Source organism: Trachypithecus francoisi, unplaced genomic scaffold (genome assembly GCF_009764315.1).
Source record: "Trachypithecus francoisi isolate TF-2019V2 unplaced genomic scaffold, Tfra_2.0 Lachesis_group4, whole genome shotgun sequence".
Lineage (NCBI taxonomy): Eukaryota > Metazoa > Chordata > Mammalia > Primates > Cercopithecidae > Trachypithecus > Trachypithecus francoisi.
Genome location: NW_022681469.1, coordinates 104982641 through 105008650, shown reverse-complemented (window position 1 = coordinate 105008650; position 26010 = coordinate 104982641). Strand labels below are relative to the sequence as shown.

Sequence of the window (26010 nt, the reverse complement as noted above, 5' to 3'; positions counted from 1 at the left end):
TCTTAACTCCCATGCTATGCTTTCTCTCCAGATAGGCACAAGTGTTTATGGACTCCATTCCGTTCCACTGGCTCACCTGTGCCATTTCCATACTGTCTTAATCAATATAGTCTTATAATAAATCTGTACAGGATAAGTCCCACCAACATGGTGTTCTTCTTCATGAGTGTCTTAACTGTTCTTGGCCCTTCACTCGTTGGTCCCCATGTAGTTTTGGCAGCAACTTGTCAAATTACATGAACTAACCAGTTGAGATTTGACTTAGGTAGTATTAACTATATAGATCAACCTGAAGTAAAATGACATCATTATGACACTGAGTCTTCCTATCTACAATATGGTATATGTCCAGATTTATTTCAGATTGCCTATATCTTTCAATAAAGTTTTCAAATGTTATCTAAAGTCTTACATATCTTTTATAAAATTTAATCCTAATATGCCTTATAGTCCTTTTAGTCTCTGTTGACATTAATGTTATAGTTTAAGATATATTTCCTTTTTTCTTGTTGCAATATGAATGCAACTTATTTCCATAGGTTGATCTCATATCTGGCAATCCTGCTGAACTCTCATGAATTTTAATTATTTATCCAGTATTTATTGTTAGCTTTTATTTTTAAATCATTAATATGCAAGGACAGAATTTTACTGAAAGCTTTCTTACATTTATTGAGTTAATGTTTCTTTAATCTGTTAATGTAGTAAATTACATCTACACATTTTCTATCTTACAGTGTCTCTGCATTCCTACCATAAATGCAACTTGGTCATGAGGCATTATTTTAGATATATATTGTTAGATAGTTATTGTTGAGTTGGGTTTGTTGATATGTTTTTGGACTTTTATATATATGTTCATAAATGAGAGTATTTCCTAATTTTCTTTCCTGTACTGTCATCTGAGTTTGGTATCAAGTGTATACTTTTCTCATAAAATAAATGGGAGACCCTTCCATCTTTTTCTACTTTTTTGAAGAATCTAAGGTTGTTAGCATGGTGTTCTCTGGATATCTGGTAGAACTCATTGTTGCATTGTCTCTTCAGGCCTGTTTTTTCTCATTATTTTTAATTTCTACTGCGTCTGAATTCACATTCCTCATTTTTTCCCTCTAGAGCCATCCTGTTCTGAACCAACTGGTGGTTTGTGGGTCTCTAGTATGTCATTTTAAAATTTATTTTCTTCTCTGATCTTCATTATTTTCTTCTATTTTCTTTGTGTTTATTCTGCTGTTACTTTTCTAATTTCTTAAGTAAGAAACTTGGCTTACTGGATTTTCAGCCTTTCTTTCTACTGTAACATGAACCTTCTGAGGATCACTCTAGGTACTTGTCAAAAACATCACTGTAATTCAGTTCTGAGTATTTCCTGCATTCCATGATGATTTTTTCTTTGATCCACAAGTTACTCAAAAGTATTTATGAGGATTATTTACCTTTTTATTAGTGACATCTAATAGTAGTCAGTGTACAGCATCCTATATGGCACCAATTCTTTGTACTTTGCTGCGATTTACTTTATGGTCTAGGACATGATCAATTTCTATAATATTTCACGTGTGGTTGAAAAATATGTATTCTCTAATTAATTGATGGACACAGATACAAATATATATACAAATCAATTAGATCAAACTTGTTAACTGCATTGCTCTGTTTTTCTAGGTCTTGATTCATTTTTTGTGTATGTGGCTTGACTCAATGAAAGGTATACTGAAATGTCCCATTATGATGATAAATGTGTCAGTTTTGTCTGAGGGTTTTATAAATATTTTGAGCTGTTATTAGATACATAAAAATAGAATGTCATATACTTTTTGTCATTCTATAGGAATTCTACCCCTAATAATGCTTTTTGCTGTGAAGTTTGCTTTGTCTAATACTAGTTTAGCTTTGCAGATTTTCTTTTAGTTAATATTTGCCTGGATATAGTTTTCTATCCTTTTACTTTCAAATGCTACGTATCCTTATGTTTAAATGTGTTGTTTATCAACTACCTATCCCAACCTTTCAATCTGTTTTTCAGCTAGTGGGTTTGTTCTATGTATATTTATTATAACTGATATCTTTGGATATATTTTTGTCTCCATATTTTGTTTTATTTACTCTGTTTTCTCTAAGTTTCCCCCCACCCCATCTTTAAGTATTAAGTACCATATTTTACTCAGGTTGAAAGTTATAGTTTTCTTTTTGTGGTTACCTTAAACTTTTTTTAACCCCAAATTTTTTCTGTATCACTCTAAAAGCAAGAAGACCATATGAGAAAGCAGACAGGTTTTGGAGTCAAGCAGATTCCAAATTTACTGCAATCTCAGCTCTTGCCATTTACCAGCCTTGTAACCTTGGGGAAATTCCATACTGTCCCTTAGCTTATTTCCTCAATTGTAAAATGCAATGGTTACAAGGCTTACATGAGATAATCTATTTAAGAAGCTATGGACAACAGCTGGGTCATAGCAAATGCTTTAAAAATAGTAGCCTTTTGTATACAAACAGATGTGGGTTCAAGTCTTAGTTCAAGTAGAGAAAAAAGATCATTAAGTTTTAAGAAGTGTGTGTGAGACAGGGAGGGGGTGGTTTCAATGAAGATTCCTTTTCAGCCCTAATTATAATGTTAGAAACTGTGAGAATAATCTTTTACTCTAATACCAACTTGGTGAACTTACCCTTTATGATATATGCATAGACAAGGCAGTCGTGCTATAGTATCTCCCTGCTGCAATTCTTCAAGGCATATTGCACATTCCCCAGCATCTTTACTCAGTACATCCTCTGAAGAAAGATAAAATGAATTCAGGGCAATAAAATTATCCATCAAATTGAAAAAAGAATTATGTGAATGCTAATTAATAAAAAGTTGTGATTCTACCTTACTTGGCATACCTTTTCATCAGAAATACATAAAACTCAGCACGTGTATTTGAAATACCATTCATAAATGACTGAATAATGTTCACCTTTACTTCCAGTGTCTCGCGTTTTCATTTCTATTTTACTGAAGCATTTCAGTAAGCAAAAACAGTACAAAATCACCCAAATTGTGCAGATTTTGTTCTATAAGTTTATCAATAAGCTAGTTATTTGTACCGTGAATTTCTTTTCCTTTAATGTGATCAAGATAGTTCAAAGAATTTTACAGTGTAATGTGGTGAAAAAGACATGAAAACAAAATACTGTAATTTAAAAAATTACAAAATAATAAAATTGGGTAAGTTCAAGAAATCACCGCGAATGTGGGACTTTTAAAAAGTTGCTTAACTCAAGAAAATGAAAGGAATATCAAAAGTTTTGTGTAGATTCTGAAAGAGACTTTTGGAAATTTGATGATTTCAGAATTGGATGCAGCAATTCTTCATAATCTTTCTCCATGACAATGCCAAGCCTACTCCAAGCATTAATTAGAGTGGCTTCCAAAAGATCTGCGGGGTATTTAAAAACGAAACAAACAAACAGACAAACAAAAAACTCTATGGTATGCTTAAAATCTCCAAGGGTAAATCTCTTCATAATGCAAATTTTTCTTTTAAAAATTATATTCTAATGCTAAATTTTAATTTTTAAAAGCAGTTTGCTTAAAATAGAGTATGTAAGCCAGATTTACTTTGTTACTCTTTTTTAAATGCAGAACAAAACATGCCATTACTGAAGGACATGGATAAACTGCTCCAGAGTATATGTTCTTCGTTTAGAGAATGGAAAGCTAAAGCAGGAACATGCAGAATTTATACTATAATTAACAAATTATTGCTTTTCAAAATAAAAAATCAAATATGCTAAACGGGAAAGACTGCATCAATCTCTACCTAAATTCTGAAAGATACAGAAAGGCAGGGAAGTTTTCTAAAGTTATGTATTTGTTTGATATGCCCATTCTTCCTATAAAAACCAATCAACAAATTCGATTGTGTACATTATCTGTAATAGTACCTTGCAGAAAAATTCATTCTATAAAAAGTGGTTCTTCCCTTTAATTATTCATTTGAGACTGCACATTAAGAGGGAACACAGACTCTATTTGGTCTACATAAGAGAAGTTACCAGGAAATGATTTACTCAGAAGGCTGGAGGAGGTAACAGGGCACCTTCTGCAGAACAAGCAAAGGCCTCAGCAAGAAGGGTTTATATCAGCTGAACAGACTGAATACGTTAAGAGTGATTTCAGCTAACTACTGGGCAGCTCACAAGCTAATGTATTACAATCAGAAACTTAAGCAGGTAAAGATTTCTGGACAAGCAAAGCTGGATAAATGGAAATGTTATTACCACTTCCCTGAAGTGCCCTCCCTTTCCCCAGTTTTTTTTTTCTCTTGGCCCTAGAGATCCTACCCACTACTCCCACTCCATCCTGCATCCCATGCCTTTTCTCATCCTCTTGATCTCCATTTTTCTCTTATTGTTCTGGTATCTTTCAATAGGAGATTCAGATAGGGAACAAGTTTAATGTAAAGCATCTTACTGATAGCAGTGAGAACAAAAAGAAAAAGGATCTAAAGGAAACACTAAAAAAACTTGGTAAAGGTCTATAATTCCAAGTAATATGGTATATTCTCACCACTTACATATTTTTTCATCACAAAGATATACCATTCTTATAAAAGAATTATGTGAGAGTAAGTTTCACAACCAATTTTAAAAAGTCAACCACCACTTTTTATCAAACCTAAAACATCAATGGTCATAATATGCACCATTAGCTTTATATACCACCAAGTAAAATAAAAAAACGCTTCCATTAAACCATGATGCAACATCGATTTTAGACGCATCTCATTTTCAGAGCTCTTCAAAATCTGAGATAAGAATATTTTAAAAGGTCTAAATTTTATCCTATTTATAAGAAAAATTTATAGTACAACAAAGACAAATCCAGCCTACCTATAATTAACAGAATGATACATATTTTAAGAACATGATGCTTAAAATTGACAGAGACAAGACTTATCCCTCAGATGCTTTGCAGGTACTAATTTTAAACATTCTTTTTAGTATAATTCAGAATGCTGGCTTAAAGTCATTTAAAAGATAAGCTCCCTGGCCGGGCGCGGTGGCTCAAGCCTGTAATCCCAGCACTTTGGGAGGCCGAGACGGGCGGATCACGAGGTCAGGAGATCGAGACCATCCTGGCTAACACGGTGAAACCCCGTCTCTACTAAAAAAATACAAAAAATTAGCCGGGCGAGATGGCAGGCGCCTGTAGTCCCAGCTACTCGGGAGGCTGAGGCGAGAGAATGGCGTAAACCCGGGAGGCGGAGCTTGCAGTGAGCTGAGATCCGGCCACTGCACTCCAGCCTGGGCGACAGAGCGAGACTCCGTCTCAAAAAAAAAAAATAAATAAATAAATAAATAAATAAAAGATAAGCTCCCTTAAGCCCTAGCAATAAAAAATAATCAGAACTGTACTTCAGAATTGTATTTTCTGTTCAAGAAAAGTATACCTGTACACAAAAACATCCCGAACACACTGATTTCAGTGCAGAAACAGCCTAATATCTACTAAAAATAGCTTCTAGTGAAATAATCTCTGCTCAGAAAATTAAATGCTAATGTTAACATATTGTAGCCACTGATCAGTTGCGTTTTGATAAGCAATTCTGAGTTAGAAGATAGTTCACTCTGACTTCAAAACCTCATGATTACAGCTTCAAATAGCAAATGCTTACTTTTCACATCTTAAAGTCTTGTTTCCACTAGAATGTGTCTTTGTAGGTTTAAAAACACTTTCAGTTTTGAAAATTCACTGTGGAATGCGATTAATTTTTGCCTACCTGAAGGTTTGCTAGAGTAGTCCCCTCTCTCACCCCTATAATGACACTTTCATTCAAAGAAAAGTTTTGAGCTTTTGCCTTCACATAGGTAACTAGGTTTCACAATTTTGAAAGACTTGTTAGTAATGTAATACATTCATACTTAAAAACAGGACCTGGAAATACCACTAAACCCAGGATACTAAAGCATCTTCAAGACAGTTGGGAAAAGATAAAAAATCTAAAGATCAATCAGTTGAAAACATTCATGAAGATATCACCCACAGGGATTAAGAGTCACACTTTGGAACCAGAATATCTTGGGGCAGACTACTAACTAGCTAAAAGTGGTATTAAAGAAGCAGAGAAGGGAACACTCACAGATTTAACTACAATAGTTGGCTAGTCTGGATTCCTCCTCCACAAGCAACTGTCAATGGAGACACACGAGATTGTAAATAGGGAACTAAACGTGTTGCTTTTTAATACATCTTAACATCTACAGTACCTCAACATCTAAAGTAGTAAACGTTAAATCAGCGCATTGCTTACCAGTTTAGTGCCTTGTCTTATTCATGCAATCTATGCATTAATTTAGATGTACTGATTACAGGAAAAGAAAAGTTAAAAGACTGGAAAAGAGCAATGATTTTTAACCAGAAGTGGGCACTAGAATCACTTCAGTGGGTGCATTTTCAATATTTAACAAAAAAAAATTGTATGTACCTGAGCCCCATCCCTGGAGATTCTGAAATATATGCCTGCCTCACAAATGCGACTGCTATCAAAGAATAGCTTAAGTAGAAAGAGCCTAAGATTTAAAGTTGAAAACTTAATATGAATTTCCATTCTCACAAACAAAAATGTTCATCAACCTCAAGTTTCCTTTTATTCTTCTGTTAAAGGTACTCAAAATATTAGAGATGAAATTTTAAAGAATTGTATGAAAAAATGTTTAAGTTATAAAAAACACTATATAAAATGTTACTTATTACCAGATAGTATTTCATGCATCTCTCCAAAAACAAAGTCAGTCATCTTCCTATTTCTTTTGCTCTCCATCTTAGTATTCCACTTGTTTCAAAATTAAACAATGTCATCAAATAACTCCATGAAGACCAGGAACTTAGGCACCTATTATAACAGCCAGGTTGGGAACAACTCCAAGCAGATGACACTGCCTAATTAATGTTTTGGCTTCATTCCATATTTTAAAAGGATTAAAAACATGCACTTCTTAACGTGCTTTTGACATATTTAAGTCACGTTAATCCTATGAAGTAATAACTACTGTCACCTTCATTTTACACATAAGGAAACTGAGGCTCAAAGAAGTAAAGTAACTTACCAGAAGTTACTAAACTAGTAAGTCCTGGGGTCAGGATTCAAATTTAGACTAAGTCCTTGGCATTTTTCCTACTTCATGAATTCTGCTACAAGAAACAATTTCACTTTAAAGTAACACAAATATCAAAGCAACTGGACTGTTTTAAACAACTAAGTTTTAAATACTCAAGCTATATATTTAAAGGAAGTACTCTCAAGACTGGTCACACGCTTTATCTTCTGGATAAAACAACTGAAATGACCTTACAATTAACTGTTTACACAATTTAAAACAGCTCTGTACAACAGAACTATGGAGGGCCATGAAAAAACATTTTTTATCTGTGCTGTCCACAATGGTAACCACTAGCCACATATGGTCTGAAAACAGCACTTGAAATGTGGCCTGTGAAACTGAGAAACTGAATTTTTAATTTAATTTTGGTAAAATATGAAACTTTAAAATATATAATGGGTAATGAATATACATTTATAAACTAGTTACAAACTTCTGTTACTTGATATTTCACTTACAGCTTCTCAAGCTCTTAAAATATGCATTGTCCAAAGAAATTACTTAAAATTCAAGCAGCCAAATATGCAAAATTAAAATACTTAGCAGGTCCAAGCACATATCCATATAGTTACTGCAGATCAAGACAACATGAAAAAAAAAAAGAAAGCAAACAGCCAAAATTCTTAAAAAAAAAAAAACCAAATCAACAAATAAGACTGAATTTGTTAGGCAGCCAAGGAAACTTCATGCGAAAATTTCATAATCATCACAACTTTATTTTCAGATCAAGCATCCAAACAGGTATATATATGATCTTTCAGCAAAATACAATGCCAAGCACTATTATGGATCAGGCATTTTACCTGAAGACTTATTTTTTGTTCTTGAACCCTCAATGATAGCAGTAGAAAACAAAAGCAGCTGAAATGTGAAATAATCCCTAGAAAAATCAAGAATTAAAAAAATGTACAACATTAGTAAAAAGCAATTACTCAAAGAACAAAAAGTTGGGGCTCACAAGTTTTAATAAATACTTTCATATATTAAGTTATCTCTTATAGGTATAAAAGAACGTAACATTAATTCTTTCAATTACAGATCCATGAGCTATTACTGTACTCAAATATAAATAGGCTTAGAAATGATATTTAACAAAGGGAAGCTGCCATTTTCACTGTAAGATAAATATATCAATAAAAATATGGGAATAACGTTTATTAATCTGGGCTTCTCTGCCTAGATGCCACCGAAAATTACTTTTTCAATGCTTCTCTAGTTTAAATGTAACTAAGAATTGATCGTTAAACATGTAGCTACCCTTCATCTGCACTGTTATAAACTTAATGCGAAATTAAGACATTCTTTAGGAGGAAATAAAACTTGTTTTGATGACTTTTTTAAAAAAGTTTATACTCTTGGGGATATTCTGGAAATCGAAATTTGGTGAATTCACCAAGAAAATGTAACTAAAATAAAATGGAACACAAATCAGAAACTCTAAAAGCTACAATATACAAAAGGAGCACTAACTCCACACTTTGACATAGCTTTCTTGGGCCTTTTTGCTCCTAACTTACCTTAAAAAGCTAACTCAGGATTAAGTATTTTATAAAGTTAAATACCTAACAAGTCACGTAGTCACACAAGTTGTCTAGGAAATTATTAGATTACCAAGTTATTTCCCAACCATCAAATCAAACTAAGATAATTTTCCTATGCCCTCTAATTGTCATAAATCAACAATAAACCAAAACTTAAAAACAATTACATTGATTTGTTAAAACCTAAACAAATATTTTCCTAAATGAGTTGTCCGTATGAACAAGGAAAAAAAAATAGAACTGCTGAATACAAACCAAAATAGAATAAAGTATACTTTAAAGTAAAATTTCAGGTTCATTTCTCTTCAATCGCTATGGAGAGAAAAGCATCAGTCCTGAAAAAACAATAAAGCTAATATCCTTATCTGATTTTCAAGCTTATTACTGTATACTTTTAAAATTAGACAAATGTTTACATTTTAATGTATGTAGGCTCATAGTGGCAATGAGAGTCCAGCAATCTGGGTAATACGTAGCAATTTTTTAAAAAAAATTTACAGTTTAGTTTCAAACTCCAACTCTTCCAATTTATTCTGGAATACAATGGGATAATAGTACCTACCTCACAGGGCAGTGGTAGAAATAAATAATATCTCTCAAATGCCTAGCGAGATACCTCGAACAGAGCAGGTATGTTCTGAACACTAGCTACGTGATTATTGGCAAGAAGGGAGTCTGAGCTTGTTTTCTGCAATCTGAAGTGCTAATAATGATAAAACCTGCTTGACCTGTCTCTTAGGATCCTTGTGAAGATCTAAGGAGATAATGCAAATGAAGGTAGTCTCATGGAAGAAGAACAGGTTTGAGCTTTGGACAAGTCACAAACCTCTTTGAGCCTCATTTTCATACAATAAATTGCAAGTCATAATACCTACATCTCACATGGTCTTTAATACTGATGATTAAAAATAAATCTAATGAACATAAAAATATATAAAAGGCACTAAATGTTAGCTGAATGTAAACAAAATTTTACTACAGCAATATCGAAATAAGCTGGAAAATGCCAATTCACACAGCTATTATAACATGCAACAATAAATATCAAATGTTACATCAGAACTATCATTAGATTTATAAATCAGGATTTGATATCATTTTGTCAGAAGGAATTTGAGGAGTAGTATTACAATGTGCGTATCTACTACTGCTTTTGTGTATGCACGGGTCACAAACTCAGATGCCGAAAGATGCAGCTCATCTTAACTGTTTTATAAGAAAAAAGAATAATACAAGTGTAACAACAAATGCCTGTTGAATTTGGTCTTGGTTTCAGGGATTTTTAGAGAATGGAAGCAAACTGGTACATGCAGTCCTATCAAAAAGGGGCAGCTGCTGTTAAGAGTAGAATGCCATGGGAAAATAAAGGCCCAGGATGGCCAGATGTACATTTAAAGCAGGTGGAAATGTATATTCATCTGAATACTTATATTCAGACGAATATTCTCATTTGCAAATGCTCAAAAAACATTTCTGATACTGTGTAAGCAAAATAAAACATGGTTGTGAGTCAGATGTGGCCAATTCTTTGCCACCTCTGTATTAAAGAAACAGGGTAAATTCTATGAGAGCAGGGGACCTTGTAGATTTTGCTTATCCCAGCATGCAGCATAGTGTTTTGCACATAGTAAGTGCTTAATAAATATTTTTTGAACAACTAACAAAGCAACAGATCTCATAAGACTAAGGAAAACACCAAGCAACAAGTGAAGAGCTAATGAATAGAGAAAATGCCCCAAAGCAATGGGTTGTTGTTGCCACTGACTTGAGCACTTTGACTGCTTGTGGTTTTGGTGACTCAGCTGAAGTCAGATCTTTTTTTTTTTTTTTTTTTTTTTTTAATTTTTAAGTGTATTAACTTCTTTATCCGGGAAGTTCGTATCAGCCACTCAAGCAAAAAGTATTGAATATGCAAATATGCCAAATTTATCAATAAATGCTTGCATGTTTATTATTATACATGGGTGAAGTATTAAAAGTATGTATGAACCGGAAAAATATTTTAAATGTCCATTCCTGGAATATTAAGGCAAAACATAAAATTCTAACATATTTAGAAAAATCAAGTATCTAAGAACCAGTAGCTCTGGCTAAATTAGAACTTATGCAACATGAACTGAGAATTCTTTCTTGATCCTCTTTACCTTGCTCCTAAACTACTAAAATAACTGTGACTAATCGCTGGATCCTGAAGAATATAAATCCAGATTCATCTGAAACCTCAGGTAATGTAACCATGTGAAAATCAAGAAACAGTAAGTGTGAAGTGAATTTTTTTTTTTTTTTTTTTTTTGTGAGACAGAGGCTTGCTCTGTCACTTGGGCTGGAGTGCAGTGGTACCATCTCGGCTTACTGCTGCCTCTGCCTCCTGGGGTCAAGCTATCTCCTGCCTCAGCCTCCAGAGTAGCTAAGACTACAAAGCATGCACTGCCACAGATTTTTTTTTTTTCTTTTCAATTGTTCTAAGGAAAGGGTGAAAAACACACTGATTTGGAAAAAGGTTTATTTTTTTTTCACTGGACTTGGTCAATGTCCTCTAATCCTTAAACTGCCCAAGCAATCCATAGTACCTGAGTGAATCTAACAGAACAGGAAGGAAGGCTGCTCTCACTGACACTGAAAGCACTGGAAAGAAGCCAGGGTTGGGCTGAAAATGAAAACTCTCCCTGCTCCAAGGAACAATTTCAAAATTCAAACAAAAAGTCTTCGTGTGACAAGCTGCTGACCAACAGGCTCACAAAAGAGAAATAACTTTCATTCTATCTTTTTCTATTTGAGAAAAAAGATAACAGTATGACCGACACAGGTAATGGCAGATCCTATAACTTGTAACATTACATAACTGAGAAAGATCATTAACTAAGTTGTAAGCATATGCAGGGATGGATGAGGGGGAATCATACCAAAAAATTTAAATAGGCACCTACTATAGGGGCAGAATAAATGAGGGAAGACAGGAAGGAAGGAGACAACAATGATGACAACTTTAGCAGTAAAAGTTCCTAGAATTAAAAAACCCGTAATTTTTCAATTTAATATTTCAGAGGCAGTGAAAAAAATCACTCCAAATAACGAACTAGTGGTCTAGAATAAATATCATGTAAGTAACTCCAAAGAAACCAAAAATCATTAATAAAACTGTAAGAGAACAAATCTAGAAACTCTAAAAGTAAAATTATAGAAGTCACAGGAAGAATAAAAGGAACAAACAAAAAATAATCAAATAAATACTAGAAGAAAGTAATCCCTAGGCTGAATAAGACTTGATTTTAGACTGAAAGGGCTCATGAAGTCTCAAGCAGGATGAATTACGAGATAGGAATAGGGTGAAAAAACACTTAAATACATGCAGGATTAATTAGAGATGGGAGTACAGTGAAAAAACAAAAAAATTCTGGCTTTCAAAAATAGAAATTATGCTGTAAGCTTCCAAATGGAAAGACCAGGTTACTAAAATTAAAAAAATGAGATAAAGCTAGACTTCTTATCTACAATACTGTGAGTTAAAAAGTAGAATAACCTTGGCCAGGCGCAGTGGCTCATGCTAATCCTAGCACTTCGGGAGACCGAGGCAGGTGGATCACCTGAGGAATTGCACAACAGCCTGGCCAACATGGTGAAACGCCGTCTCTACTAAAAATACAAAAATTAGCCAGGCGTGGTGGCAGGCACCTGTAATCCCAGCTACTCAGGAGGCTGAGGCAGGAAAATTGCTTGAACCCAGGTGGCAGATGCTGCAGTGAGCCAAGATCGTGCCACTGCATTCCAGCCTGGGCAACAAGAGCAAAATTCCATCACACACACACACACACACACACACACACACACACACACACGTTTTAGACTTAATGGAAAAAAAAAACACTGAAATTAAAAATCCTATATTCACTCAAGATAGTATTCATATATAAAGGCAAATGAAATAATATTTTGGGCACCTTTCTCCATGAAAAATTACTCATGAAAGAGCTCCTAACAAACAAAAATTATAAGAAGAATGAAGATCTCAGTGAGAGAAAAATAAAGAGTGTAAACAACAGCAGAGAGCAAGAAAACATGTATAAGCGAAATTAAATCTAAATAGATAATGCTGTATCTAGAACTGTAATGTAACTATGGGTTTTTGAAACAAAAGCAATATTCTGCCAGTAAAAACTTCAAGTCTAAATTATCTCCTAATAACTAGGACTTGAAGACAGAGGCAGTGGAGGGTGGGGGAAGTAAACAAGCATAGCAGGGGAAGAACTCAGAGACAATCCCTCATTCTGACAGAATAAAATAACCATATGTTTAATGATACACACTAAAGTAAGGTAACCACTAAAGAACAAAAAGGTGCATAGTAGAAGTTCTAAATTAATCTGGAGGAAAGGGAAAGCAACTTGATCTAGAAAAGGCTAGGAAGAACAAAGTAAATAATAAATAATAAAAAAAAAAAAAGAATACCACCAAATTTACTGGTTAAAATACAAACGTATATGTTCTGTATGGTATATCCAACCTCAATAAATCAACATATTTGCCATGAATACTAAAGAAAATAAGCAAGCGATTGTCCAAAAACACGTACAAAGATGAGATCACAAATGAGGATGAAACCTGAAGGAAAGAGAAAAAAAAGCTATTACAAAAATGAAGGTAAACCTAGAAGGAGCACTAGAAGAAACCACAGGAACATGAAAGGGTGGAAATGAGAAAAATAAATAGGAAAAGAGTTAAGAATTAGAGGGAAAAAATGTTCTCTACAGAAGACAAGAAAAGGAAATGCAATAATGCCTATCTACAGTCAAAAATAATATTCAAGAAAACATTACAGAAGTAAAAGCAGATCTAGATCTATATATTGAAAGGGCACACCAAGTCCTGAAAACTGACCCAGAAAAAATCAACACAATTTCAATCCTAGTAGATACTGGTCATAAAGCCCATCAGAAAGGATTTCTATGAGGATGAACTTCAGCTAGCCAAGAGATGTCTGAAAAAACTAAAGCAAAAGGATTAGCAGTGGGAGCTGAATCTTTATAATGGTAAGATTAAAACAAAAGTGGGAACGTTGATTAGATAACGTATAAAGTATATACCTAGCAAAAATTAAAAGATCAGGTAATATAACAACTAAAATTAGAACACGGGAGAAGGAAGGAGAAAAATAGGAAATACACTAATTTCATTATTGCTCATAGAAAAAACCAATATCTAAAAATATGGGGTATTATATAAAATTATAGAAGTAATCACTAAGCATAGAAATACAGTTATTAGAAATGCAATTAGAAACACAATTAGAAATAACAGCTATTTCTAATTAAAAAAACAACACAGTTATTTCTAATTTTTAAAAAAATGAAACGAAGAGCAGGGGCCAGGTGTGCTGGCTCACGCCTGTAATCCCAGCACTTTGGGAGGCTGAGGCAGGCAGATCACCTGAGGTCAGGAGTTCAAGACCAGCATGGCCAACATGGTGAAACCCCGTCTCTACTAAAAATACGAAATAGCTGGGCGTGTGATGGCGGGCGCCTGTAATCCCAGCTATTCGGGAGGCAGGGGAATTGCCTGAACCTGGGAGGCAGAGGTTGCGGTGAGCTGAGATCACGCCACTGCACACCAGCCTGAGTGACAGAGCAAGACTCGGTCTTAAAAAAGAAAAGAAAAGCTGGCTACTTAGTGAAACATTTTTAAAAAGTCATGAAACCAGAAAGTATAATGACAGAATTAGCACTGACTATATTAAGAAATACAAATGGGCTAAACCAACAAAGAACAAACAAAAAAGATTAGATTGGATTACAAACAAAATCTAACGCTGTATTGTATACAAAAAGCATATATGAAACAAAAAATATTTAGGAAATGAAAACAAAAAAAACATCAGTCAAATACAAACTGAAAGAAAGGATGAATTACAATCTTACTATTGACAAGGTTGAACATAAGGCACAAACATTAAAGGAGACAGAGGGGCTTTTATAATATTAAAAAATGCAATTTGCACCCAAGTTATAATAGTTTTGTTTATACCCATATAACAGCAGCAACATTTGTAAAGAAAAAAATACATATGCAATATAGAGAAAAACAGAAACATGAGTAGTAGTACACTTTAATTCACCTTAGCCCACAAGGGTCAAGTGAATTAAAAAAAGATTAATATTAAAGACCCTTTTTTGAGACAGGGTCTCACTCTGTCATCTAGGATGGAGTGCAGCGGCATTAAATTTTATCGATGACTTTTTGTTTATTCAGAGACAGAATCTCGCTCTGTCATCCAGGCTGAGGTGCAATGGTGCAATTATAGCTCACTGCAGCCTCCAACTCCTGGGTTCAAGTGATTCTCCCACCTCAGCCTCCCAAGCAGCTGGGACTATTGGCATGCACCACCACACTTGGCTGACTTTTCTATTTTTTTTTTTTTTTTATAGAGATAGGTTCTCACTATATTGCCCAGGCTGGTTGGGTCTTGAACTCCTGGTCTCAAGTGATCCTCCTGTTTTGTCCTCCCAAAGGACCTTTTAAATTACATATGAATAAGAAACATTTGCCAAAAGTGATCTTAAACCACAAAGAAAATAATAATAAATTTTGGTAATATAGAACTAGTACAGACAACATCCTCTGATCACAATGTAGCAAAACTAGGAAACAAATAGCAAAATCCGGGAAAAAAGTCCTCTACACTTGGCTATTTAAAGATACTCTCAAATAACTTTTGAGTTAAAGACACCCACAAAATACAAAGTACGTCATCTAAAAAAAAAAAAGTAAAAACCATAAAAACACTACTTATCAGAACCTTTGAAACAGAGCTAAAACATCGTTAGAGAAAAATTCATAGGCTTGCATACTTATGCTGAAAAAAAAAGGAACAAAAATTAATACCCCCAACACAATAAATTCAGAAAACACATACCTAAGGAAAGCACAATAAATAATATAAACAAAAGTCTAAATTAATGAATTAGAAAACAGAAAAATGACAGACTAACAAGGGATCTCTCTCTGCAGAAACCCTATAAGCCAGAAGAGAGTGCGGACCAATATTCAACATTCTTAAAGAATTTTCAACTCAGAATTTCATATCCAGCCAAACTAAGCTTCACAAATGAAGGAGAAATAAAATCCTTTACAGACAAGCAAATGCTGAGAGATTCTGTCACCACCAGGCCTGTCTTACAAGAGCTCCTGAAGGAAGCACTAAACATGGAAAGGAAAAACCGGTACCAGCCACTCCAAAGACACAACAAATTGTAAACACCATCGACACTATGAAGAAAGTGCATCAACTAACAGGGAAAATAACCAGCTAGCATCATAACGACAGGATCAAATTCACGCATAACAATATTAAATTTAAATGTAAATGGGCTAAATGCCCCAATTAAAAGACACAGACTGGCAAACTGGATAAAGAGTCAAGACCTATCAGTGTGCTGTGTTCAGGAGACCTATCTCACATGTAAAGACACACACAGGCTCAAAATAAAGAAATGGAGGAATATTTACCAAGCAAATGGAAAGCAATCCAAGTCTCTGATAAAACAGACTTTAAACCAACAAAGATCAAAAAAGACAAAGACGGGCATTACATAATGGTAAAGGGATCGAGGCAACAAGAAGAGTTAAGTATCCTAAATATATATGCAGCCAATACAGGAGCATCCAGATTCATAAAGTAAGTTCTTAGAGACCTACAAAGAGACTCAGACTCCCACACAATAATGGTGGGAGATTTTAACACCCCACTGTCAATATTACACAGATCAACAAGACAGAAAATTAACAAGGATATTCAGGACTTGAACTCAGCTCTGGACCAAGCAGACCTAATAGACATCCACAGAATCTTCCACTGCAAATCAACAGAATATACATTCTTCTTAGCACCACATCGCATCTATTCTAAAATTGACCACAAAATTGGAAGTAAAACACTCCTCAGCAAATGCAAAAGAAAGGAAATCATAACAAACAGTCTCTCAGACCACAGTGCAATCAAATTAGACATCATGATTAAGCACCACTACATGGAAACTGAACAACCTGCTCCTGAATGACTACTGGGTAAACAACAAAATTAAGGCAGAAATAAATAAGTTCTTTGAAACAAATGAGAACAAAGACACAACGTTACCAGAATCTCTGGGACTCAGCTAAAGCAGTGTTTAGAGGGAAATTTATAGCACTAAATGCCCACAGGAGAAAGCAGGAAAGATCTAAAATCAACACCCTAACATCAAAATTAAAAGAACTAGAGAAGCAAGAGCAAACAAAATCAAAAAGCTGGTAGAAGGCAAGAAATAAACTCAGAGCAGAACTGAAGGAGGTAAGAGACACAAAAAACCCTTCCAAAGTATCAATGAATCCAGGAGCTAGTTTTTTGAAAAGATTAACAAAATAGGTAGACCCCATCCAGACAAAGAAAAAAAGAGAGAATAATCAAATTGACACAATAAAAAATGATAAAGGGGATATCACCACCGATCCCACAGAAATACAAACAACCATCAGAGAATACTATAAACATCTCTACGCAAATAAACTAGAAAATCTAGAAGAAATGGATAAATTCCTGGACGCAGATACCCTCCCAAGACTAATCCAGGAAGAAGTCGAATCCCTGAATAGACCATAACAAGTTCTGAAATTGAGGCAGTAATTAATAGCCTACAAACCAAAAAAAAAAAGCCCAGGACCAGACATTCACAGCCAAACTCTACCAGAGGTACAAAGAGGAGCTGGTACCATTCCTTCTGAAACTATTCCAAAAAATAGAAAAAGAGGGACTCCTCCCTAACTCAATTTATGAGGCCAGCATCATCCTGATACCAAAACCTGGTAGAGACACAACAAAAAAAGAAAATGTTAGGCCAGTATCCCTGATGAACATCGACGCGAAAATCCTCTATTAAAATACTAGCAAACTGAATCCAGCAGCACATCAAAAAGCTTATCCACTACCATCAAGTCAGCTTCATCCCTGGGATGCAAGGCTGGTTCAACATACACAAATCAATAAACATAAACCATCACATAAACAGAACCAATGACAAAAACCATGTGATTATCTCAATAGATGCAGAAAGGCCTTTGATAAAATTCAACAACCCTTCATGCTAAAAACTCTCAATATTAACTAGGCATTGATGAAATGTATCTCAAAATAATAAGAACTATTTATGACAAACCCACAGCCAATATCATAATGAACTGGCAAAAGCTGGAAGCATTCCCTTTGAAACCCAGCACAAGACAAGGATGCCTTCTCTCACGACTCCTAGCCAACATAGTATTGGAAGTTCTGGCCAAGGCAATCAGGCAAGAGAAAGAAATAAAGGGTATTCAAACAGGGAGAGAGGAAGTCAAATTGTCTCTGTTTGCAGATGACATGATTGTGTATCTAGAAACCCCATCTCAGCCCAAAATCTCCTTAAGCTGATAAGCAACTTCAGCAAAGTCTCACAATACAAAATCAGTGTGCAAAAATCACAATCTTTCCTATACACCAATAACAGAGAGCCAAATCATGAGTTAACTCCCATTCAGAACTGCTAGAAACAGAAAAAAATACCTAGGAATACAACTTACAAGGGATGTGAAGGACCTCTTCAAGGAGAACTACAAACACTGCTCAAGGACATAAGAGAGGACACAAACAAATGGAAAAACAGTCCATGCTCAATGGTAGGAAGAATCAATATCGTGAAAATGGCCATACTGCCCAAAGTAATTTATAGATTCAATGCTATCCCCATCAAGCTACCAATGACTTTCTTTCCAGAATTAGAAAAAACTACTTTAAATTTCATATGGAACCAAAAAAGAGCCTGTATAGCCAAGACAATCCTAAGCAAAAAGAACAAAGCTGGAGGCATCACACTACCTGACTTCAAACTGTACTACAAGGCTACAGTAACCAAAGCAGCATGGTACTGGTACCAAAACAGATATATAGATCAATGGCAGAACAAGCCTCAGAAATAATACCACACATCTACAACCATCTGATCTTTGACAAACCTGACATAAACAACCAATGGGGAAAGGATTCCCTATTTAATAAATGGTGTTGGGAAAACTGGCTAGCCATATGCAGAAAACTGAAACTGGACCCCTTCCTTAAACCTTATACAAAAATTAACTCAAGATGGATTGAAGACTTAAACATAAGACCTAAAACCATAAAAGTCCGAGAAGAAAATCTAGGCAATAACATTCAGGACATAGGCATGGGCAAAGACTTGATGACTAAAACACCAAAAGCAATGGCAACAAAAGCCAAAATTGACAAATGGGATCTAATTAAACTAAAGAGCTTCTGCACAGCAAAAGAAACCACCATCAGAGTGAACAGGCAACTTACATAATGGGAGAAAATTTTTGCAATCTATCCATCTGACAAAGGGCCAATATCCAGAATCTACAAACAACTTAAATTTACAAGAAAAAAATGAGCAACCCCATCAAAAAGAGGGCAAAGGATATGAACAGACACTTCTCAAAAGAAGACATTTATGTGGCCAAGAAACATTTAAAAAAGCTCATCATCACTAGTCATTAGAGAAACGCAAATCAAAACCACAATGAGATACCATCTCATGCCAGTTAGAATGGCAATCATTAAAATGTTAGGAAACAAGGCTGGAGAGGATGTGGAGAAATAGGAACACTTTTACACTGTTGGTGGGAGTGTAAATTAGCTCAACCACTGTGGAAGACAGTGTGGTGATTCCTCAAGGATCTAGAACCAGAAATACTATTTGACCCAGCAATCCCATTACTGGCTATATACCCAAAGGAGTATAAATCATTCTACTATAAAGATACATTCACAGCTATGTTTATTGCAGCACTGTTCACAATAGCAAAGACTTGGAACCAACTCAAATGCCCATCAATGATAGACTGGATAAAGAAAATGTGGCACGTATACACCATGGAATACTATGGAGCCATTAGAAAAGATGAGGTTATGTCCTTTGCAGGGACATGGATGAAGCTGGAAACCATCATTCTCAGCAAACTAACACAGAAACAGAAAACCAAACCCCACATGTTCTCACTCATAAGTGGGAGTTGAACAATGAGAACACATGGACACAGGAAGGGGAATATCACACACTGGGGTCTGTCATGGGGTGGGGGGCTAGGGGACGGATAGCATTAGGAGAAATATGTACTGTAGATGAAGGGCTGATGGGTGCAGCAAACCACCATGGCACGTGTATACCTATGTAACAAACCTGCGTGTTCTGCACATGTATCCCAGAATTAAAAAAAAAAAAAAAGGGCACAGCATCTTTGGACAGGAATCTGACAAATACTTACCAAAAATAGAAATGTACATAATCCCTGATTACTAAGGAAGGCCTCAAGGACTACAACCCATAGACATACTCATACACACACAAAATACCAGAAACAGTTTAAATATCCATCTATGGACACAAGACTGGTTAATATATTGCAGTTTATCTACCTATGAAATATAAGACAATTGTAAACAATGATGAAGGTCATCTGGAATAACTGCTAGCATATATTACGAAGGTTCAGAATTGTGTACAGCAGGGTATAACAGTGTAAAAAGTAGTGTGGGAAGAATATATGTATCTTTGCATATACATTAAATATCTCTAGAAGGATCACAAGAAACTGGTAGTACTGGCTACCTCTGTTAAGGTGATTCAGGCGAGAGGGAGAGTTTTCACTGGACATACTTTGTATCTCTTTGTATAGGAACCATGCAAACATATTATCTATTCAAAAATAAAATTTAAATTAATTTAAAATGGAGAAAATTATTTTATTAATTTATTTATAATAAAGCAGCAAAGATAGCAAGCAAATGCAAAAAAAAAAAGCTGGGGAAGACAATTCTCCATGGGTGTCTCATGTTTCTGCAGGTTTTAGACCAATTTTCAAACATGTTTGTAAGAGCAAATAGCCCTGGAAAATAGAGACAGTGTCACCTCCAGAGAAAAGAACAGACATGTTTACTTCCCAAGATAAAAGATCTAGTTTCCCAAAGCTCAGGGGTTCCCTCTTCGGCAATGCAACTCACTGAGTGAGGAGATGTCACCTGGCCCTCTTGCGGCTTAAGGAACTGATACAAGAAAATGCTGATATTCTGGCTACTGCTATTGCTACGATTAATGAAGTTCCTTGATTTTGATTAAGGAGTCTCATATATTCTGTGGGAATCCATAAAAATGTAGCCAGGCTAATTTGCTGGCTTGCAAGTAGGCTATAATCTCAGACCCTGGGCGGTTTCTAACAAGCATAAGAAAAAAAAATAGATAAAGTGAATATAAGGCTAAAAGCCTTACATGGGATAGAGATAAATGCTTTATAACATAAAAAGATTCAATCCAAAAAGAATATAAGTCATAAGTATTTGTGCGAACAACATAGTTATGAAATCTATAAAACCAGAAAACATTACTGCAAGGCAAATATTACCAAAGCAACCAAGAGACTTTAAAAATTTTAAAAAATTGATAAAACCACAGTCACAGTAGGGATGCTTTAATAAACGTTTCAAATTTGTCAGACTATGTAGACCAAACAGAATAAAGGATACAAAATGTTTCAATAATACAACCAAATTCAATTTATTGGAAGTACACCCACATACACATATGTTTTCTAATACATATATATACACACACATACATGTCTATGTATGTGTCAGAAAAAAGCAGATTTTACACTCTACAGAAGAAAATATATATGCTTCTCTTATATTCACAATTTCCAGAACTCAATGATGTACTTGACCACACAGAAAACATCAAAACATTTAAAAAATATAGAGAAGTATGGTCAGCTTTCTCTAATACCAAGATCAAAATGATTTCCCATTACACATCTCCCTGCTCCCCTAAATTTTCTTTGCAATTATAATGTATCTTTTCTACATAATCTCTGAATCAAAGAAAAAGTTAAAAATTAAATGAGAAACTAGCTAGAAATTAACACAAAATTAAAATCTCAGATAACTAAAGCTATAAGAAAAACATCTCTATGCCTAAAATACTTTCATTATTTTCCTTTATTACTTTTGTTACCTTAAAACACTTAAACTATTAAGAATTAAATACAGTTCCCCTCAAAACAGAGCCATTGTGTTAATATTGCCCTCCCTGAAACCAAACTACTCAGTGGCTGAGAAGATACATCTTACGGCCTCAGATACTCTGAGGCAAGTCCAAGGCAGTGCTATGGATATCAGGGCAATGTTGACTTAAGGTGGGAGGAGGAGCACTTTTAAAAGTTTTATGCAAGTAATATGTAGTCACTGGAAAAATATTTACAAGCCATTTCTTTACCAATCTTCTCTAAAATGTTTCCTGAACTCAACAAAATATACAAGCATCCTTTGTAATATCTTTACTCCTTCCTTTAGAAAAATCATTAAGAATCACATTTTATGATTTTCACATTTGCAAAGATTAACACCTCTGGCATACAGTTTACAGCAGCTAGGTACTCTCATAATTTCTTTAACCCTGAATTGAGTCACCCCACTGCTAACCTTCAAGTCGTTTCCAGCACTCAGTAAACACAGCTCACTCTTTCTTTATAATGCCTCTGACATATGCCTCTTTCCCCTTCCAACACATCACCTACACCCTGAACATGTAAAGTAATGAACCTATCTCCAAACTCATCTTTAAAGAAATTATTTTCCTTACAAATACTTTTGCATACTAATATAAGATAAATATTCCAAGTTCCAAATAGTTTATAAAAGAACTTCATTATACAGCTATAATTCATCTTTCTGCCTTCAATTTTCCTTTAGCATTCTCTCTTGCCCCAAACTACACCTTCCTAGTTATCTCTAAACGTGGCCTCCCTTTCTTTCAAATCTTCTTCATCCTTTCAAGAATGAAGAACTAATTTAAGAACTAATTTATTTTTACTGTATGTATACATATATGTATATATATGTGTATATAATAATTTTGTAAAAGGGTAAAACTGCAGACAGATGTGGGCTGAGTCATAGCTGTGCTCCTTAATAAAGGAAACACAAAAATGAGATAAATTTGGAAAAGTATTTTCACCCTTTAAAATCAGATTTCACCAATACCGCATCTTAACGAAAATAAAAACTATGACCGGGAGAATAAAAGCTTTTAAAGTGTGAGGACAGCTATGCTGTTTCACTTGGTCCCTTGTACTGTTTTCTCTCTTCTTTCCTTTTAAACTCAAGAAAGCTTTCTTGGAATGTTGGAATGATACAGAAGTCAACCTTATGAAAGTCACAGAAGGAAAACGAGAACCCTCCCAAAAGGCAGGGTTAATAAAAAGGTTTATGAAATGATAAGGTAAATTAAGAATCAGTAAACAAAGAAAACAAATGTCATAGTCCTCAAACATTCATGAAATCAGAAATAGAACCTCAATCCTACTTCAGGCCTTCTAGATCCATCAGCACCTCAATCCTACTTCAGGCCTTCTAGATCCATCAGGACTTCCTTCTTTCTCATAAACTAAGTATTTTTATTTTAATTTCTCTTCTATGCATCTTCTTTTAAAATAACCCATAAAGAAAAAAAAGTACCTCAACATAAATACATTTATCCATGTACTTTTACAGTATTTCTATTTCTATATAGACTATAGAAGGTTTTATGCTTCTTACAAAGATTAATTTCTGCTAGAATCCTAGTAAGCAATCTGTCTGTCATCAAATCTAAACTTCCTAAGTCAGCTGTAGGACACCACATTGCTTATAAAAAGTAGAAATATTACATATTTTATATAACATATATAATATAAAATATATATTTTATATATGTATAAATATATATTTACAATATATTATATATTTATATAATATACTATATATTATATTTTATATTTTATATATTTAATATATATTTAATAATATATTCTATATAATATATAAAAATATTATATATTTTTCCACTAAACTGTAGCTTTAAGTTGTCACATATGATAGCAGTAGTTTTCTAATTAACCTCCCACTCCCTACACCCTTACATATTATAGGACTAATGCTGTCATGCAAGACTTACAGACTTCTAACTTGGAATTAAATAACTATGAGATTTTTAAATAACATATTGAAAGAAAAATTTTAGATTTGTTAGCATTTTAGATAATAGAGTCCTCCCCCAAAGCAATCTATACATTCAATGCAATTCTATCAAATTACTAACGTCATTTTTCACAGAATCCAAAAAATCTGTTCTCAAATTCATATGGAACCAAAAAAGAGCCAAAGTAGCCAAAGCAAACCTAAGCAAAGAGAACAAAGCCAGAGGCATCACATTACCTGACTTCAAACTATACTACAAGGCTATAGTAACGGAAACATCACGGTGCTGGTACAATAGACACAAAGACCAATGGAAAAGAAGAGAGACCTCTGAAATAAAGCCACGTACCTACAATCAATTGATCTTCTACAAAGTCAACCAAAATAAACAATGGGGAAAGGACACCCTGTTCAATAAAGGGTTCTGGAAAAACTGCCTAGTCACACGCGGAAGAATGAAACTGAACCCCTACCTTTTACTATGTATCAAAATTCACTCAAGATGAACTAAAGACTTAAATGTCAGACTTCAAACATTTTAAAAATCCTAGAAGAAAAACCAGGAAAAACTCTTCTGGACATTGGCCTAGACAAAAAAGTTTATAGTAAGACCTCAAAGGCAAATGTAACAAAAATAAAATTGACATTTGGGACTTAATTAAACTAAAGAGCTGCTTCACAGCAAAAGGAATTCCCACAGAGTAAAAAGACAACCTACAGAATGGGAGAAAGTATTTGTAAGTGGTGCATCAACAAAGGACTAATATCCTGAATCTATAAGGAACTTGAATCAACAAGCAAAACCAACCCCACTAAAAAGTGGGCAAAGGACATGAACAGACACTTCTCAAAAGATGACATACAAAGCAGCCAACATACATATGGAAAAATGTTTATCACCACTAATCATCAGAGAAATGCAAATCAAAACCACAATGAGATACCACCTCACACAAGTCAGAATGACTACTATTAAAAAGGCAAAATATGGGCCAGGTGCAGTGGCTCATGCCTGTAATTCCAGCACTTTGGGAGGCTGAGATGGAAGGATCACGAGGTCAGGAGTTGAAGACCAGCCTGGCCAACATGGTGAAACCCCGCCTCTACTAAAAATACAAAAATTAGCCAGGCATGGTGGTGGGTGCCTGTAATCCCAGCTACTTGGAAGGCTGGGGCAGGAGAATTGCTTGAACCTGGGAGGCGGAGGTTGTAGTGAAGCGAAATGGCACCACTGCACTCCAGCCTGGGCAATAAGAGCAAAACTCTGCTTCGGGGCGGGGGGGGGGGGGGGGGGGGGGGGGTCAAAATATGGCCAGGCGCAGAGGCTCAAGCCTGTAATCCCAGTCCTTTTGGAGGCCACAGTGGGTGGATCACCTGAGGTCAGGAGTTCAAGACCAGCCTGGCCAACATGGCGAAACCCCATCTCTACTAAAACTACAAAAATTAGCCAGGTATAGTGGTAGGTGCCTGTAATCCCATCTACTCAGAAGGCTGAGGCAGGATAACTGCTTGAATCCGGGAGGTAGAGGTTGCAGTGAGCCAAGATCAAGCCACTGTACTCCAAGCCTGGGCAACAGGGCGAGACTCCATCTCAAAAAAAAAAAAAAAAAAAAAGTCAAAATATAACAGAGGTTGGTGAGGATATGGAGCAAAGGCAAAACTTACACACTGTTGGTGGGAATGTAAATTAGTTCAGCCCCTGTGGAAAGCAGTATGAAGATCTCTCAAAGAACTAACCCAGTACTCAGTACTACCATTCAACCCAGCAATCAATCCTACTACTGGGTATCCACCCAAAGGAAAAGAAAGCATTCAACCAAAAAGACACCTGCACTTGTATGTTTATTGCAGCACTATTCACAACAGCTAAGTCATGGAATCAACCTAGGTGCCTATCAATGGTAGACTGAATAAAGAAAAAGTGGTACATATATACCATGGAATACTACACAGCCATAAAAAAAGAATGAAACAATATCATCTGCAGCAATATGGATGCAGCTAGAGGCTATTATTCTAAGTAAATTAACGTAGAAACAGAAAATCAAATACGGCCATGTTCTCACTTATAAGTGCGAGCTAAACAGTGGGTACACACAGACATAAAGATGGAAACAGGCGCAGGGAACTCCAAAAGTGGGGAGACAGGGAGGGGGACAAGGGTTGAAAAACTACCTATTAGGTACTATGCTTGCTACCTGGGGAACGGGTTTACTAGAAGCCCAAATGCCAGCATTACACAATAAATCAATGTAA

General features: G+C 35.1%; 1 protein-coding gene across 1 annotated transcript in view; it reads right to left on the bottom strand.

The window, feature by feature from the left end:
* ZNRF2 (zinc and ring finger 2) overlaps positions 1 to 26010 on the bottom strand; it is a 90953-nt gene that overhangs the window by 10675 nt on the left and 54268 nt on the right. Inside the window, exon 3 of the mRNA XM_033194750.1 lies at positions 2667 to 2772. Coding sequence (XP_033050641.1) covers positions 2667 to 2772 — 106 coding nt within the window. The remainder of the gene's footprint in view (positions 1 to 2666; positions 2773 to 26010) is intronic.